At 51.2% G+C, this 14626-nt stretch overlaps 1 protein-coding gene across 4 annotated transcripts in view; it reads right to left on the reverse strand.

Moving 5' to 3' along the window:
* LOC119972228 (NIPA-like protein 2) overlaps window positions 1-14626 on the reverse strand; it is a 178723-nt gene that overhangs the window by 114187 nt on the left and 49910 nt on the right. For 2 of the 4 annotated variants that reach the window (XM_038808606.1, XM_038808607.1), the window contains exon 1: window positions 7980-8284. The exons of 1 other annotated variant lie outside the window; for it this stretch is intronic. In XM_038808606.1, coding sequence (XP_038664534.1) covers window positions 7980-8078 — 99 coding nt within the window. In that variant the 5' untranslated portion in view covers window positions 8079-8284. Of the gene's footprint in view, window positions 1-7979; window positions 8285-14626 lie in introns of those variants that run through there. One more of the 4 variants, XM_038808608.1, reaches the window with a different exon arrangement.

Consider the following 14626-nt stretch of genomic DNA (forward strand, 5'->3'; position numbering starts at 1 on the left):
GATGGATTCCCGGTGGAATTTTATAAGAAGTATGTGGACTTGGTGGGTCCAGTGCTGGTGCGAGCCTTCAATGAGGCGCGAGAGGGGGGGGGCTCTGCCCCCGACAATGTCACAGGCCCTGATCTCCTTGATCCTGAAGCGGGACAAAGACCCTGTACAGTGCGGGTCCTATAGGCCTATCTCCCTCTTGAATGTAGATGCCAAACTGTTGGCAAAGGTCCTGGCAACCAGAATAGAGGATTGTGTGCCAGGGGTAATCCATGAGGACCAGACGGGTTTCGTAAAGGGACGACAACTTAATACAAATGTCCGGAGGCTGTTGAATGTAATTATGATGCCAGCAGTGGAGGGGGAGGCTGAGATAGTGGTAGCACTGGATGCGGAGAAGGCATTCGATAGGGTGGAGTGGGAATACCTGTGGGAGACGCTGGAACGGTTTGGGTTTGGGGAGGGATTTATCAAGTGGGTGAAGCTGCTGTATTCGGCCCCGATGGCGAGTGTGGTTACAAACGGGAGGAGGTCGGAGTATTTTGGGCTCCATCGAGGTACCAGGCAGGGATGCCCCCTATCCCCCTTACTATTTGCATTAGCGATCGAACCGTTGGCGATGGCACTGAGGGGTTCAGGGGGTTGGAGAGGACTGATAAGGGGAGGGGAGGAGCATCGGGTATCACTCTATGCGGATGATTTGTTGTTGTATGTGGCGGATCCGGAAGGGGGAATGCCGGAGGTAATGGAAATACTAGCGGAGTTTGGGGACTTTTCGGGATATAAATTAAATGTGGGTAAAAGTGAGGTCTTTGTGATACACCTGGGAGATCAGGGGGAGGGAATTGGGCGGCTCCCCTTTAGGAGAGCAGTAAAGAGCTTCAGGTACTTGGGGGTGCAGTTGGCAAGGAACTGGGGGACCCTCCACAAGCTGAACTTTTCAAGGCTGGTGGAGCAGATGGAGGAGGAGTTCAAGAGGGGGGACATGGTACCGCTGTCGCTAGCAGGGAGGGTGCAGTCAGTCAAAATGACGGTCCTCCCGAGGTTCTTGTTTCTGTTCCAGTGCTTGCCCATCTTCCTCCCCAGGGCCTTCTTCAAGAAGGTAACTAGCAGCATTATGGGCTATGTGTGGGCGCATGGCACCCCTAGAGTGAGAAGGATTTTCTTGGAACGGAGTAGGGACAGTGGAGGATTAGCGCTACCCAATCTTTCCGGATACTACTGGGCGGCGAACGCATCGATGGTGCGCAAGTGGGTGATGGAGGGGGAGGGGGCAGCTTGGAAACGTATGGAGAGGGCGTCCTGCGGCAATACAAGCCTGGGGGCGCTAGTAACGGCACCATGGCCGCTCCCCCCCACAAGGTATACCACGAGTCCGGTAGTGGCGGCCACCCTTAAAATTTGGGGGCAGTGGAGGCGACACAGGGGGGAAGTGGGGGGTCTGATGGCGGCGCCACTGAGAGGGAACCACAGATTTGTCCCGGGGAACACTGGCGGGGGATTCCAGAGCTGGCACAGGGCGGGCATCAGGCAACTGAGGGACATGTTCATAGAGGGGAGGTTTGCGAGCCTGGGAGAGCTGGAGGAGAAATTTGAGCTCCCCCCGGGGAACACGTTTAGATACCTGCAGGTGAAGGCATTTGCCAGACGACAGGTGGAAGGATTCCCCTTGCTTCCCGATGGAGGGGCGAGTGATAGGGTGCTGTCAGGGGCCTGGGTCGGAGAAGGGAAGGTCTCGGACATCTACAAAATAATGCAGGAGGTGGAGGAGGTACCGATAGAGGAGCTGAAAGACAAGTGGGAAGCGGAGCTGGGAGAGCAGATAGAAGATGGGACATGGGCGGATGCCCTAGAGAGGGTCAATTCGTCGTCGTCGTGCGCAAGGTTGGGCCTCATCCAATTTAAGGTGCTGCACAGAGCCCATATGACGGGGACTAGGATGAGTCGGTTCTTCGGGGGGGAGGACAGGTGTGTTAGGTGTTCGGGAAGCCCTGCGAACCATGTACATATGTTCTGGATGTGTCCGGCACTGGAAGAGTTCTGGGAGGGGGTGGCGGGGACGGTATCGAGAGTGGTGGGAACCAGGGTCAAACCAGGGTGGGGGCTAGCGATTTTTGGGGTTGGGGTGGAGCCAGGAGTACAGGAGGCAGGGGAGGCCGGAATATTGGCCTTTGCGTCCTTGGTAGCTCGGAGAAGGATCTTGATTCAGTGGAGGGACACAAGGCCACCAAGCGTTAACACCTGGTTAAACGACATGGCAAGCTTCATCCAATTGGAAAGAATCAAATTCGCCCTGAGAGGGTCGGTACAGGGGTTCTTCCGGCGGTGGCAGCCCTTCCTTGACTTTCTGGATCAGAGATAGGAACCGGAGGCCGAAACAGCAGCAACCCGGGGAGAAAAGGGGGGGGGGGGAAGGGAGGGGGGGGGGGGGATAGCAACGAAGGGAGCACGTCAGCGGGGGGTCGCGGGCAATGACTGCCCGAGGCCATCGGCAGAAAGGGAAAAACGGTTTGGTTGCTAGACTGATAGCGCGGGGGGGGGGGGGGGGGGGGGGGGGGGGGGGGGGGGGGGGGGGTGCGCGCGGGGGAGGGCGTGGGGAGGTTTTTCCAGGGGGGACTTGTGGTGTTATAATTTAAAATGTAATAGGGGTAAATGTTTGTATCGAAAAATTTCAATAAAAATTATTTTTAAAAAAAAAGAAAAGCTTCCTGGACACACTGCACAAACACTACCCCATCCAAACTATTTGATCTAAAGAGTTTCCACTCAATGTTTGGGAAGTTGAAGTCACCCATGACTACTACCCTGTGACTTCTGCATCTTTCCAAAATCTGTTTCCCAATCTGTTCCTCCACATCACTGCTGCTATTGGGGGGCCTATAGAAAACTCCCAACAAGGTGACTGCTCCTTTCCTATTTCTGACTTCAACCCATACTACCTCAGTAGGCAGATCCTCCTTGAATTGCCTTTCTGCAGCTGTTATACTATCTCTAATTAATAATGCAACCCCCCCACCTTTTACCACCCTCCCCAATCGTATTGAAACATCTATAACCAGGGACCTCCAACAACCATTTCTGCCCCTCTTCTATCCAAGTTTCCGTGTTGGCCACCACATCGTAGTCCCAAGTACCGATCCATGCCTTAAGTTCACCCACCTTATTCCTGATACTTTTTTCGTTGAAGTATACACACTTCAACCCATCTCTGTGCCTGCAAGTACTCTCCTTTGTCAGTGTTACCTTCCTCACTGCCTCACTACACGCTTTGACGTCCTGAACATCGGCTACCTTAGTTGCTGGACTACAAATCTGGTTCCCATCCCCTGCCAAATTAGTTTAAACCCTCCCGAAGACTACTAGAAAACCTCCCTCGCAGGATCTTGGTGACCCTCTGATTCGGATGCAACCCGTCCTACTTGTACAGGTCCCACCTTCCCCAGAATGTGCTCCAATTATCCATATACCTGTAGCCCTCCCTCCTACACCATTCCTGCAGCCACGTGTTCAACTGCACTCTCTCCCTATTTCTAGCCTCGCTATCATGTGACACCGGCAACAAACCAGAGATGACAACTCTGTCTGTCCTGGCTTTTAACTTCCAGCCTAACTCCCTAAACCCCTTACATCCACACCCCTTTTCCTACCTACGTCATTGGTACCAATGTGCACCATGACTTCTGGCTGCTCACCCTCCCGCTTAAGGATCCTGAAGACATGATCTGAGACATCCCTGGCCCTGGCACCCGGGAGGCAACATACCTTCCGGGAGTCTCGACCACAGAATCTCCCATCTATTCCCCTAACCATTGAGTCTCTTATCACTATTGCTTTTCTAATCTCCCCCCTTCCCTTCTGAGCCCCAAAGCCAGACTCAGTGCCAGAGACCTGGCCGCTAGGACCTTCCCCCAGTAGGTCATCCCCTCCCAACAGCATACAAAATGGTATACTTGTTTTGAAGGGGAACGGCCACGAGGGATCCCTGCATTGTCTGCCCGTTCATTTTCTTTCCCCTGACTGTAACCCAGCTACTCTTGTCCTGTACCTTGGGTGTGGCTACCTCCCTGTTCCGAAGTTCATCCAGCTCCAGTTCCCTAACACGATCTCGGAGGAGCTGGAGTTGGGTGCACGTCCCGCAGGTATAGTCAGCAGGGACACCAGTGGTATCCCTCACCACCCACATCCTACAGGAGGAGCATGCAACTGCCCTAGCCTCCATCCCCTTTTACCTCACAGAATATAGCTGCCCTGTGGACCAACTGGAGCACCGCCCTCCGACTCTGCTCCCAGTCAGCTGTACTCTCTGTAAACTCCCGGCTCCCTTCACGCTCTTTGAGGAAATGTAGGAAATGAAATGAAAAGGAGCATCTTGCTCGCTCCTCACCTAACTCCCTCAATCACCAAACTCTCACTATCGTACTCAAATGCACTCAAATTCAGCACTCCCTCAGTCACCAAACTCTCACTATAGCACTCAAATGCACCCAAATTCAGCACTCCCTCAGTCACCAAACTCTTACTATAGCACTCAAATGCACCCAAATTCAGCACTCCCTCAGTCACCAAACTCTCACTATAGCACTCAAATGCACCCAAATTCAGCACTCAGTGCAAACAAAGTCTGCACTGTAACTCGCTCAGATTTATACTGTGACTCTAGCCTCTGAAAACTGGCCTAATCCAATTAACTAATTAACAAGCTCCAGCTGCAAGTAGCTACAAGTAGAACCTTTGTTTAAAGCTGATTGAAAATTCACCTTCTCCCAAACCAAACAGCAACTTTTAAGTTAATTAACTGAATAAAAGAAAGACTAGACTTTAGATAAAAAATAAACTCTGACTATCAGTCACCAAACTCTCACCATAGCACTCAAATGCACCCAAATTCAGCACTCAATGCAAACATGTTGCTGCCGGTCTTCTCTGCACAACAGCATGGAACAATGCTGGTCCTGTACTGGGTCTGAGTTGAGGATGTGTAGCATTTTACCATGCTTTCCATGGTCTTATCCTGTTTCTCCCTCAGTCTCTGGTGGGGCTGGGCAGGTATCTAATTGTGTCAAATGATTGTATCAAGCCAGTTGCGATGTTGTTCTCCTATCTCTTTCTCTCTCTCAGTACTTAGAACCATAGATTGTAGAATTCCTACAGTGCAGAAGGAGACCATTCGACCCATCGAGTCGGCACCGACCCTCTGAAAGAGCACCCTACCTGGACCCACCTCCCTATCGCCGAGCCCTATCTAATCTGCACATCTTTGGACTGTGGGAGGAAACTGGAGCACCCGGAGGAAACCCACGCAGACACGGGGAGAACGTGCTGACTCCACACAGACAGTCACCCGAGGCCGGAATTGAACCTGGGACCCTGGTGCTGTAAGTTTTTATGACAATTGATGATAGTTTCCTGCTTACCAATCCTGAGATGAGATTTATATTCCAGATGCATTGACTGAATGTTAGTTTTGAATATCAGAATTATTAGCATTCCGGGTAACGTTTTCAGGATAGTTGGTTGTGAGATCGATAGACCAGCTGCGGCTGTTGAAACTATTTACAGGAGTCAGGGAAAGTCAAGTGCTCTGCAACTGAATGCAGGATTGAATGTTTTTCAGTTCCATTCAACATGGCCAACCCATGTCCCCAGAGCATTTGTCTTGATCTATGGATCACCGGATCACTAGTCCAGTAACATAACCGTGTAAAGGGTGTTGTGAATGGGACCATGCTCATTTTTCATTTGGTACATCCGTGAAATCTGCTAATGTCAAAACTACTGAGTTTAGCAATGACCTACTTTAAGCATATTGTCTCCATCAAGACTGTCTTCTTGGACAGTCTCTCAGCGTCGAGGATGACTTGTTTCCACATAATTTCATAATTTTTAGAACTCATTAACAAATAAACATATTGGTATCGGCGTGTTCAGGTGAGTGTTTGTGATACCACCCGTATAGCACTGGGTCTCTCAGAGGTGCCCCCTTTCCCATGGGATGTGAAACTGAAACCTCACATTCACAATTCGATGTACAAGACTCCACAACACTAATTGGTGGGCAGCCAGTGGCCGCAGGCGGCCAATCAGGGTTCGTTGCCCACGCGTAGGGTCGCCACATTCCGGCGGTTTCCATCCAGGAGACTTTTTTCCAAGAGGTTATTATTAAGTGCACATAAAGCAATTGAAGTGAGGTGGGTGCTGATTCCTCACAATGGCTGAAATCATGTCATCCCTTCTCAAATGCCTCAATTGAACATGCCTCCTCCACACTCCAGGCAGCGCATTCCACACCCCAACCACTCACTGTGTGAAAATTATTCTTCTCACATCACATTTGCAAATTGCTTTCAATCTGCGCCCCTCTCTTGCTCCATCCTTACACAAGCAGCTGCAGTTTCTATTAACATATGAATGGTTAAGCCTTTTCTAAAACTCATTATATTAGAATTTACAGTGCCGAAGGGGGCCATTCGGCCCATCGAGTGGAATTCGGTCCACCCAGAGGAAACCCACGCAGACACGGGGAGAACGTGCGGATTCCGCACAAACAGTGGCCCAAGCCGGGAATTGAACCTGGGAGCCTGGAGCAGTGAGACAACAGTGCTAACCACTGTGCTACTGTGCCGCTCATACAAATTATCCGGCGTGCATTAAATGTGCTCAATCTTATCCATGGGGTCCTGCTTAGTGTACAAGCCCGATTTCAATCTTGCCGCCTACTGAGATGAAGGAGGGTCACTCATGAGGGCCACACAGCAGGCTCAGTTGCCCATCACTGATAGAAGGCTAGTTGTCCCTGATGTCCCAACCAAATACTAATCTCAACCAACACCACTAAACAAAAACGACCTGGTAATGTATCTTTGATTTGATTTGATTTATTATTGTCACAAGTATTAGTATACAGTGAAAAGTATTGTTTCTTGCATGCTGTACAAACAATGTATACCGTACATAAGGAAGGATGGAGAGACTGCGGAATATAATGTTACAGTTATAGCAAGGTGTAGAGAAAAGATCAACTTAAGACCAGGCAGGTCCATTCAAAAGTCTGATGGCAGTAGGGAAGAAGCTGTTCTTGCTGCTGCTGTGTGCAAAGTGGGCCCCTTCCCTCCATCACAGCGGAAAATTACTCACTGGCTGCGAAGCCCTTTGAAACATCCTGGCGCTACATAAATGCAAATCCCTTCTTTCCCTGCCTAGCACCCAATGCACTCAGAGAGCTGTTTCATTCGGCAGATCAAGCGATTTCACCCCTTGCATAATTTGCAAAAGGGATTTAACTGGGGACAGGGAGTTCTCTGACACATTCCATTAACCTTTTGAATTACTGTTGTACATCTTGCCAGCTAAAACCTCGGAACCTCCCCCCCCCCCCCACTTCCCGGCTCAGCCATTGTTCGGATCTTGACCATTTTTGATTATAATCCGCAGGATAAAAACGGAGGATTTAGAAAGGATGGGGGGGGGGGGGGGGGGTCGGATTGATTTATAAAGGTTACATCTGCAGATCAATCGCCGGGGAAAGTGGAGGCTGCTTCAGTTGGAGTTCAAAGAAACAAAAAACAATCTCCCAAGTTTTTAAAACAGAGAATGGTGTCGTCACCCAAATTTTCCATTTGCCCAGTGAACGCAGCCCTTAAAGTTTCCCATTCAGCAGCAACAAGTGGGGCGAAAAGGGTGTCCTTGTTTCAAAAAGACCCTTTCCCTCTCTGCTGACAAACCTGTGGATACATTAACCACTGGGAGGGAAGGTTAAACTCAGCCTGGCCTGCTGAACTTTTCACAGGTAAAATTTAAGCACATGCATCGCTTACTGTCCCCCCCCCCCCCCCCCCCCAGAGGAGGGAGAGAACTGTATCCAGCTCTAAACATTGTTTCTCCCACTCTCCTCCACTTAAAAAAATGCTACAATTGAAACATATTAAGAAGCGCTGTGAACTTAAAGCTGAAGTTTCCCCCTGTTTGGGAGCTTGGCACTGAGTTCCTCCTACCTGGTAGGGGTGCAGGCTGCCCCATGAAGGTGGCACCGTGCTGTTCTGCTGCTCAGAGATATTGGTAACAAGTGCCTGGATTGGAGCCACTGTGGTCATGGCTCCCTTGCTGGGACCCGGGGCTGCCGCTCCTTCTCCTGTCAGATCCGCGTCTGCCGAGAGCTGGGAAGGCAGAGGCTGTGCTGAATCATTGCTGATCAGCTCCTCCGTCCATTAACACACCAGCAGAGAAAGAGAGAGAGAGAGGGAGGGGAGGGGAGATACAAGAAGGTTCCCAGTGTAGAAACCACCTCCTCTCACTAACTTTCAGCATCACTGCCCACAGAACTTCCTGATTGCTGCAGGATACTGCAGATGGACGATGAGGTGGAGCCGACAAACTGCAAATCAAACAAACCCATTGCTTGTGTAAACTGCCTGTAAACACCTCAACACTTGCTTTAAAGAAATCAGCACAATTAACATTTGGGGGTCACAAGGCAAGTGCAAGTCTTTGCCTCACTGAATTTCTTACAGAACTCTCCCCTGAATTCATATCCATCCAGATAACATGTTCCCTTCTGTGTGATCACACAGTGAGCCCTTTCACTCCAGCCGCGCGGGGGATTGGCATGAAATTGGCTGCCAGGGTCTGCCAGTGGCAATGTGGAGTCGTTTAGCACTTTGAATGTCGATGGCCCCTTTCTGCAGCGTCCAAAGCAACAACGTGCAACAATGCAGAATCAGCGAGCAGAAACTTTCAGCCACGTTCCGCACACGTGAGTACGGCCTGAACCGGGACCTTGGATTCATGTCACACTACAGTCACCCCCCCCACCATCTGGCCTGGGCTTGCGAAATCCTACCAACTGTCCTGGCTTGAGACAATTCACACCTCTTTAACCTGGGGTTACCCCTATCTCTGGATCTGTAAAGACTTCATTACCTGCAAATGATCGCATTCTAAGTATCGTCTTGCATATTTGACTTTGTCCACACATATGGGCCGGGATTCTCCCCTACCCGGAGGGGTGGGGGGTTCCGGCGTGATGGAGTGGCGTGAACCACTCCGGCATCGGGCCGCCCCATAGGTGCGGAAGTCTCCGCACCTTTAGGGGCCAAGCCCTCACATTTGAGGGGCTAGGCCCGCACCAGAGTGGTTCCCACTCCGCCAGCTGGCGTGAACGGCCTTTGACGCCACGCCAGCCGGGGCCGAAAGGACTTCGCCGGCCGGCGTAAATCCGCGCATGCGCCAGAGCGTCAGCGACTGATGACGCCATCCCGGGGCATGCGCAGGGGAGGGGGTCTCTTCCGCCTCCGCCATGGTGAAGACCATGGCGGGGGCGGAAGAAAAAGAGTGCCCCCACGGCACAGGCCCGCCCGCCGATCGGTGGGCCCCGATCGCGGGCCAGGCCACCGTGGGGGCACCCCCCGAGGTCAGATCAACCCGCGCCCCCCCCCCCAGGACCCCGGCACCCGCCCGCGCCGCCAATCCCACCGGTAAGGTGGATGGTTTAATCCACGCCAGCCGGAGAGGCTTGTCAGCGGCAGGACCTTGGGCCATCGCAGGCCGGAGAATCACCGCGGGGGGGCCGCCGACCGGCGCTGCGCGATTCTCACCCCCGCCGAATCCCGGGGGGGGGGGGGGGCAGTGAATTCAGAACACGGCGGGGCGGGATTGACGCCGGCCCCGGGCGATTCTCTGACCCGGTGGGGGGGCGGAGAATCCCGCCCATGTTTCTGGAACCTACCTCTTAATTCACCTGAGGAAGGAGCAGTGCTCCGAAAGCTAGTGATTTGAAACAAACAAGTTGGACTTTAACCTGGTGTAAGACTTCTTACTGTGCTCACCCCAGTCCGACGCCGGGTTCTCCACATTTGGGGAGAGAGACAGAGAGGAGGTTACCAATCCATGATACTGGAGAAGGGCCAGCTACTGCCTTTTCAGACAGAGAGAAGCAGACTTTTCCGTCTCTCAGAGGGTCATTAGGGTCTGGAATTCTCTCCTGCAGAAAGTAGCAGAAGCTGGGTGAGTAAATACAGTCATCGCTATAGACGGATTTGATACAGACCCTAAAACATGTGAAGTGATGGATTTTGGGGGGTCTGAGAAGATAAGGGAATACACAATGAATGGTAAGACGCTGGGAAGGAAATTGGAGTGCTTGTCCATAGATCCCTGAAGGTGGCAGGACAGCCTTCAGGATAAGGTGGTTAAGAATGGGATACTTGCCTTTATTAGTCAAACAGGTCGAAACACACCCGTTGGACTTTAACCTGGTGTTGGAAGACTTCTTACTGTGCTCACCCCAGTCCAACGCCGGCCTCTCCACATCATCTTTATTCGTCAAGTCATAGAATATGAGAGCAGGGCGGTTATGATGGAGCTGCATAAAAGCTCCAATTAGTTAGGCCGCAGCTAGTGTACTGTGTGCAGTTCTGGTCACCACACCTTAAGAAGGATGTGATTGTACTGGAGAGGGTGCAGAGGTGATTCACCAGGATGTTGCCTGGGTTGGAACGTTTCAGCTATGAAGAGACACCAGTTAGGCTCCGGATGTTTTCCATGGAGCAGAGAAGGCTGAGGGGGCTGGGGGGGGGGGGGGGGGGGCTGGTCAAGGTGAATGAAAATGAAAATCACTTATTGTCACGAGTAGGTTTCAATGAAGTTATTGTGAAAAGCCCCTAGTCACCACATTCCGGCGCCTGTCCGGGGAGGCTGATACGGGAATTGAACCGTGCTGCTGGCCTGCTTGGTCTGCTTTAAAATCCAGCGATTTAGCCCAGTGAGCTAAACCAGGTGTACAAAATTATAGATAGGGCAGGCAGGTTTTCCTCTGTGGCAGGCAGGTTGGTGAGGATGAGGTCTGGTATATTCTCCTTCTTGTTGGTTCCCTCACCACCTGCTGCAGGTTCCACAGCTTCAGGGTAAAGGAGAGGGAGTTTTGGTGAGCACTGTGACGATAAGTGGGAAGGCCACTCCATCAGGTTCTATCAGGACATGGATGCAGCGTTTTCAAAGAAGGGAGCCATGTTCAATGGAGTCAATGCCGTCCTATATAAGAGAGGAGCCCAGTTTGGTTGGGTTTACCCAGCTTGGCTCAGAGTATTTTATTGAAATATTTTTATTTGGTTTTTGTATGCATTTGTAACAAAAGGAAAGGGACACAAAGAAAAAAAGGAAATTAACAGGTATGAACACACAAGGAACATATACACGATAAGGTATATTAACGTGAATCAGTTGTTACAACCAAACTATTAACCAAATACGCATTTTAAAAATAAATTTAGAGTACCCAATTCTTTTTTTCCGATTAAAAGGGCAATTTAGCGTGGCCGATCCACCTACCCTGCACATCTAACTAAAGAGTTAGTTAACGGGAGCAGTTTTGAAGGGTTTGCTGCAATTCATTATAGATGATTTTAGATAATGAGTGTAGAGGTTTTTGGAGGTTTGTTGGACGTTGACTTCACTAGTTTTGGCTGGTAGTGCAGAAGAATGCCAGCAGCGCAGGTTCAAATCCTGTACTGGCCTCCCTGAACAGGCGCCGGAATGTGGCGACTAGGGGCTTTTCACAGTAACTTCACTGAAGCCTACTTGTGACAATAAGCAATTATTATTATTAGTTTTTGTTTGTTTCACTCCTATTTGTACTTGGGTGTGGTTTTATTCAAGGCGATGGCACGGGGGGGGAGGGGGTGGGGGTGGTTCGCTGACGCTGTCTGTCGATTTCTCTTTGTCCAGTCTTTTGACTTGGTGGGGTGACTGTCTTGGGTAGATCTGGTTGCTGAACCTTCTTTTGGGCAACCTCTCTTGGCGGAAATGACTGACTCCAGATTGAGGGGGAGGTGGGAGACCCCCCAATTCACTTGGTCACCTGGAACATTTGGGGTTTGAATGGACCAGTGAAAAGGTTGAGGGCATTTGCTCACCTTAAAAGTTTAAACTCCAATGTGGTGTTTTTGCAAAAAAAGACCCATTTACGGGTCCGACACCAAACGAGGCTGCACAGGCCCGTACTGGCCTCCCCGAACAGGCGCCGGAACGTGGCGACTAGGGGCTTTTCACAGTAACTTCATTTGAAGCCTACTCATGACAATAAGCGATTTTCAATTTTTCGTTTTCACAAAGGGTGGGTAGGGCAGGTCTTTTATTCGGGTTTTGATGGTAGGCCAGGAGTACGACGATATTAAATAATTAAAGGGTTCAGTTTTCATCCTCTAACGTTATAGCCCACCCCAGCGGTAGACATGTAATTGTCTGTGGATCTCTGGTGAGCACTCCAATTGTTATGGTTAACATTAACGCCCCAAACTAGAATAGAACAGTAGAACAGTACAGCACAGAACAGGCCCTTCGGCCCTCAATGTTGTGCCGAGCAATGGTCACCCTACTTAAACCCATGTAACCCAACAATCCCCCCATTAACCTTAAACTACGAGCAATTTAGCATGGCCAATCCACCTAACCTGCACATCTTTGGACTGTGGGAGGAAACCGGAGCACCCAGAGGAAACCCACGCACACACGGGGAGGATGTGCAGACTCCACACAGACAGTGACCCAGCCGGGAATCGAACCTGGGACCCTGGAGCTGTGAAGCATTTATGCTAACCACCATGCTACCCTGCTGCCCCCAAATGGCTGCTTCATCCGATGCCAATGCTTATGTAGTACATTGTATATATTGTGTCTTGGCCCCGACATTCGATCGCTCCAAGCCTAAATCGTTTGTTCCACCGGGGTTGGCCAAGCCTTTGTCACCTTGTACGATGCAGATGGCGGAGGGGGGACTAATACAGTTTCTGCCCCATCTCAGGTTAATGCAGCTTTTGAATTGTTCTATCACGATTTTTACAGGTCGGTGCCTCTTGCGGACGGATAGGTCATGTCTGACTTTTCGGTGTAGCCACCTGGGTTGGCCACTTCCCGATTCCAAAATGGAAGCCCGCTAAGAATGCAGGGAGAAATGGTCAGAAACAGGGAAACAAGCAGGTACAAGGGGCGCGATTCTCCCAAAACGGAAGAAATCGTAAGGCTGGCGTCAAACCCGGGCGGGTTTGACGCCAGCGCGCCCCTTCCCGACCGGGGACCGATTCTGGTCCCCGGTCGGGGCTAGCAGCCCGACGCCACAAGCTCCGGCATCACGGGCTTAACGAATTTCGTTAAGCCCGCTTGCCGGAGTTAGCGCCGGCTGACGCGTCATATGACGTCAGCCGCGTATGCGCGGATTGGAAGACTCCAACCCGCGCATGCGCGGATGACGAAATCGCGTATTTGCGCGAAACCCGCGCATGCGCGGGCCGGGATGCCCCTCAGCCGCCCCGCGAATGGATACTGCGGGGCGGCGGAAGGGGAAATAGTGCGTGGGCATCGGGCCCGCTGCCCGCGATCGGTCCCACCGATCGCGGGCCCATGGCACCCTTGGCACGGCCGTGGTACTGCCATGCCAATCGGTGCCATGGTTATAAAAAGCGAGTTGTTCCCGCCGTTTTTACGAACGGCCAGACCAGGTCTGTTTGCCGTTCATAAAAACAGCGTAAAGGGCTGGGACTTCGGCCCATCGAACAGCTGTGAATCGCTGCCGGCCGTAAAAAAACAGCGGCAGCGATTCGTGTCGGGAGTTGGGCGGGGGGGGGGGGGGGGAGAATAGCGGGAGGGCGGGAAAAATGTCGGGAAGGCCCTCCCGCTATTCTCCGACCCGTCGTGGGGGTCGGAGAATTTCGCCCAAGGTTTCCTGTGAATTAGGACTTGCAGAACCCAGACAGACCTGAAACCAGCAACTATCTGCATAGTAATGAGCGATCCCCGGGAACAATTGGTAACATTAAGAGTAATCAAGACCAAAACAGACTCCCCGGCACCAGCAGGAACCAAGACAAAGGAAGGTCAACGGACACATAGGAACCGCCCAGCGATCAGGGAACAGCTCCAGTATTGGAGAAATCGATAGAAGCGATTGGAACTTAGTCCAATCAATTGGGACCTGGCCCGGGGTCCGCCCAAAAGGGCGCAAAACCCCTGGGGACTATAAAATAGAGTCCCCAAGTTCAGTTCGATCTTTTTGGCAGGGTCTCTCAGCAGCTCGAAACAACTTTTGACCGTGACCCTCAACAAGGAGACACCTGCCTAGCAGCTGCACCAACCAAGTAAGTCTCCAGTCAACGCACGCTACGAGATAGGCGCTCCTAGCTACTAGTCCATGCCAGCTTTGAAGCCTGCAGCCTCAGAATCGAACGAAAGGCCATTGTTCCCCTGACCTGGTGGGCCATTTCCAAAGCTAAGTGTAGGCCTTTTAGTGTTAGAGATAGTCTAGTAAGTAGAGTTTTATGCATGAGTAGTGATTGACTGTGTGTATAATAAATGTGTTTTGATTTGAAACTTACTAACTGGTGTATTGAGCTATTGATCAGCACTTGGCTTTGAACCTCGTGGTAGTATCAGAAAGATACCTGGCGACTCTAGAGCAAAGGTTATAAAACAGAGGAATTAAGTAAAGCACAATTAGCAACATCGGATGGCCCACCCATCCCAACTGTTGAGGTGGAGAGGAGCGGTGAGTTGGAATCTCCTTTTTGGGAGGTGAATTGTATTGATGCTATCTGGCAAAGCCCCTGGACCAGATGGCTTTCCAATTGAATTTTATGACAGGTCTTCTGGTGGC

Source organism: Scyliorhinus canicula, chromosome 10 (assembly GCF_902713615.1).
Source record: "Scyliorhinus canicula chromosome 10, sScyCan1.1, whole genome shotgun sequence".
NCBI classification, from domain to species: Eukaryota; Metazoa; Chordata; class Chondrichthyes; order Carcharhiniformes; family Scyliorhinidae; genus Scyliorhinus; species Scyliorhinus canicula.